The 3845-nt window shown below is 39.3% G+C and overlaps 1 protein-coding gene across 1 annotated transcript in view; it reads left to right on the top strand.

The window, feature by feature from the left end:
* LOC106514836 (ATP-binding cassette sub-family A member 1) overlaps window positions 1–3845 on the top strand; it is a gene marked incomplete in the record, with an annotated part of 219691 nt that overhangs the window by 50884 nt on the left and 164962 nt on the right. The window contains 1 exon segment of the mRNA XM_014004287.1: window positions 2856–3077. Within this exon segment, the coding sequence (XP_013859741.1) occupies window positions 2856–3077 (222 nt within the window).

Here is a 3845-nt window from a genome sequence, read left to right as displayed (position 1 = left end):
AAAGACTGCAAAGGCTGAAAAATCTTGAAGTCTGTGTGAAATTGGAGGTAGTTTGAGGATTAAATTTTTATGCTTTTTAAGCTAAAAAAAAGTGTCGGGGGGTCGTATTATACATGAGATCGTATTATACACGTATAAATATGATGTGTGTATATATATATATAAAATTTGTGAGTTTGTGTAATATCCGTAAATACTGGTTATTAGATATAACAGCAATATTAATATCGTATATCAATATCAGCTGAAATTTTCATTACGGTGTATCCCTAACCAGGAGAAAAAGTTTTGGAGAGAATAACTGCTGAAAACAGACAGGTGAGCTGATTATAGTGAAGCCCTGATTTTTGCCGGTGTTACGCTCTTAGACTACTCGAAAATTGTCATAAATTGTTAATAAGATGCGGTCCAAAAAAGACCAACTGGGCATGGCACAGTAATTTATCTTTGGGTGTCATCGTAACGTGGTAAGAACCAAACATAAATAGTAAAGTGTTAGAAATGCTGTGCTATGGGCAGAACGTCAGCAGGACATGCATCATGAACTGTTCTGCACTGTACTGTAATGCTTTTTGTTTTTTATGGAATTGAAAGTTTGTTACAAAATTAGTAAATTGTATTGTTTTTAAAAATTGTTCTTGAAAAGCTCACAAAAATGTTCCTTACTGTGCTGTATTTCCAGTTTCTTCAAAATTACGGAGATGACCAAAAACTACTAGTAGTTGTATGAAAAATTCTGTTAAACACAACTTTACTGGGCTTTACTGTATAGATGAAACAGGTGGGAGTTGAACTGGAAACAAGAATTTCTGAGGAAATTGTCAATAGACAAACATTTTAATGTGCTATGTATTGTCATCAATGCATATGTTACCAGCTATGTAAGCACTCGGGGAGCAGTTAGGGATTAGGTATCTTGCTCAAGGATACCATGGCATATGGGTATGGGTGGTTAATCGAACCTGTGACTTTATGGTTCCCAGTTGGCTGCTCTACTCCGGCACTACAGCCTCCTTTATTTTTTAGACAAAATGTGACCTATTGACCTGAACGCTGCCTAAAAATGATAAGAATGTTAAAGTTAAAACTTGCAACACCTCTTTGTTGCACAGTTTGGGAAGTAGCAAACTTGACTTGAGCTTCAAAGACAAAAGGAACTTAGTGTGACATTTGTGTGAGGAGCTGTTGCTTGACCCCCCACCCCCTTCTTCTCACAGATCTAACAAGTTATCAGTCTCCAGCACTGACCTTTCTAAACCAGACACATCTTTGAACACGAGACACATCTTGGCTACATGTGATTTCTTTCCACCTTTTGTACTTAACAAACATCATACTTTCTGTCAGTCAATAAACGTTCAGTCTGGGTTCACATCACATGGTAACACCAAGTCTAACTAGGATCATTGTGTATTTTCTGGTGTGGCTCCTCCTTCACCTTTCAGATTCCTCCGCTCGCTGGCCAGCTCGCTTCCCTTATACATGACTTTAGCGTGGATCTACTCGGTGGCCATGATCGTTAAAGGTATTGTTGCAGAGAAAGAGGCGAGGTTGAAGGAGACTGTGAGGATCATGGGCCTGAGAAACTCCATCTATTGGCTGAGCTGGGAGGTGTCCAGTTTGCTGCCGCTGGCTGTTAGCGCCGCCTTCCTCACTCTTATACTCAAGGTGATTTAACAATGATTTATAACTGACTTTAAAATGAACTAATGCTGGTTTTGGAGAGTTTGGGCCATCTAACTGCATCAATTTAAATTAAACAATCAGTGGTGGGCACAGTATCACTAACACTGGAACTAGCTTCTCATTTTGCACATTAGCTTTTTTGCTACCTTTGGAAGCTATTAGTAAACCGATTAGCTTTATAGTATTTTACAGTACTTGTTAAAAAAAACGATCTAGGATTGTTTTCATTCTGAAAGGGTTAAACTGGAAGTATCACAAGTTAGACAGAACTATAAGTGGTTTGGATTGGCTGACATGACACAAATAATCCCACCCAACTTCAAACGAAACCAATAAAAAACTAACTACAGGTTGGCGTCAGTCCCATCCCTCTCCAACTGTCTTAGCCATTAGCATTGGCTTCCATTAACTTTTGTATGTGTTTATCGGTTTAGCGTTAGCAGAGCTAAAATTCATGTTTAGTGAATGAGAGGCTAGTGAACATAACTTTTTTGTTTAGCTGTGCCCACCCCTGTAAACAATCTATATAAGTTGAATTTGAAACTTTATGTATATCACAAATTTAGCTATTACAATGATAGAGATTATACAGTTATTATTAATGCAAAAGTGACTTTTTGAATTGGTCACAAGAACGTTTTGTTATAGAGTGGACAACTGATGGGTCTCAAATAGCTCTCTAAAATTAGAGAAGGGTCCTCTGTCACACAGCCACAGTAGAACATGTCCTTGAACATCCCTTCATGTTAGAAATGTACAAGCATTTGATGGAATAAAACCATATACTGAGACCCGACAAAATCACACAAATGAACAAATGGGAGCTAAACTGGTACCTCTCTGTTCATTTTAGATTTCCTGAAAGTGTTATCAACCCGAGCAGATGAAAATGCCTCGACATGGCAGGTTGTTAGACTACAACCAATCAGAAAAATAAAACTGCAAAATGTGTGTCCAAGTGTACAAAAAGCTGCTGGAAATCTTATTTGAACAGGAGAGGGGCCAGTCGTGTTCCGGAATGCTTCTGTCTGGTGTGCKTTAAATAAAATCTGTCATGATAATCATATTTTTCCCAAAACTTGATCACATCTTGAATCCTCAAAAGCTTTTCCAAACTAACTTCTTGCCCCCCCCCCCCCCTATTTCACTTATTAATTTTTTGCCCACAGTACGGCAAAGTGCTCCAGTACAGCGACCCCTCTGTAATCTTTGTCTTCCTGCTGGTGTTCTGCCTGGCCACCATCTCTCAGTGCTTCTTCATTAGCGTCTTCTTCTCAAAGGCCAACCTAGCAGCGGCGTGCGGTGGCCTCATCTACTTTCTCCTCTACCTGCCGCACGTCCTCTGCTACGCCTGGAGGGACGTCATGGGTTTCGGGGCCAAGGTCGCCGTGGTAAGTCCGTCTTTAGCTTCGACAAAGATTTTTTTCTCTTTCTTTTTAAATGTCTCTCTCACCCCCTGCTGTTATCATAGATTAACAAGTGACTTTACTCCGAGTTTTATTCCAAGGTTATGTTTTTGCCACTTTTAATCACAATTTGTCCGTCATGGTTTTTCTTCTCTTATCCATTTCCTGTTCTCCTTTATTTTTAAATTATTTTTTATACTAAACCCAGCCGGCCACAAGTCTGATTTCTCTGCTGCTGTTTATTATGAAAGGAAGCGAGTTCACCTCTAGTGCCAGCAATATCTGCCTTAGATTTGTTATTGCCTATGCAAGATAATAAAATGTGAGCCCTGAGCGTTTCAAATGAATTAAGAATTCAAGTTACATTAAAACTGCAACCCAGTTGCTTGTCGGGAATGTTTTTACTATTCATGAAGTCRCTATACTTTTTTTGTTGTTGTTTGTTCAGTCATATTTCACAGAAACGTTYTCAATTGACAAATGCATGAAACATTAACATAAAGGAAAAGACAAGATACCCGCCCAGAGGAAGTTGGGGATTGTCTTTCATTCTCTGAGGGATCAAGATAAACAGTGTACCATTGCTCAACTTTCAGTGTAGCCTTTCTGTGTGACCTTTTATAGCAGCACCGGTATCATTTGTCCTCAAGCTGTCTTCCTGCAGACAAAAGCACACAGAATCTAGAATCTTGATTGCTGTGTGTGTGTGTGTGTGTGTGTGTGTGTGTGTGTGTGTGTGTGTGTGTGTGTGTG

The sequence above is a fragment of the Austrofundulus limnaeus genome, unplaced genomic scaffold, assembly GCF_001266775.1.
Source record: "Austrofundulus limnaeus strain Quisiro unplaced genomic scaffold, Austrofundulus_limnaeus-1.0 Scaffold23, whole genome shotgun sequence".
Classification (NCBI taxonomy): domain Eukaryota; kingdom Metazoa; phylum Chordata; class Actinopteri; order Cyprinodontiformes; family Rivulidae; genus Austrofundulus; species Austrofundulus limnaeus.
The sequence above is the reverse complement of the archived record's forward strand: the minus strand, read 5'-3'. Positions and strand labels throughout refer to the sequence as shown.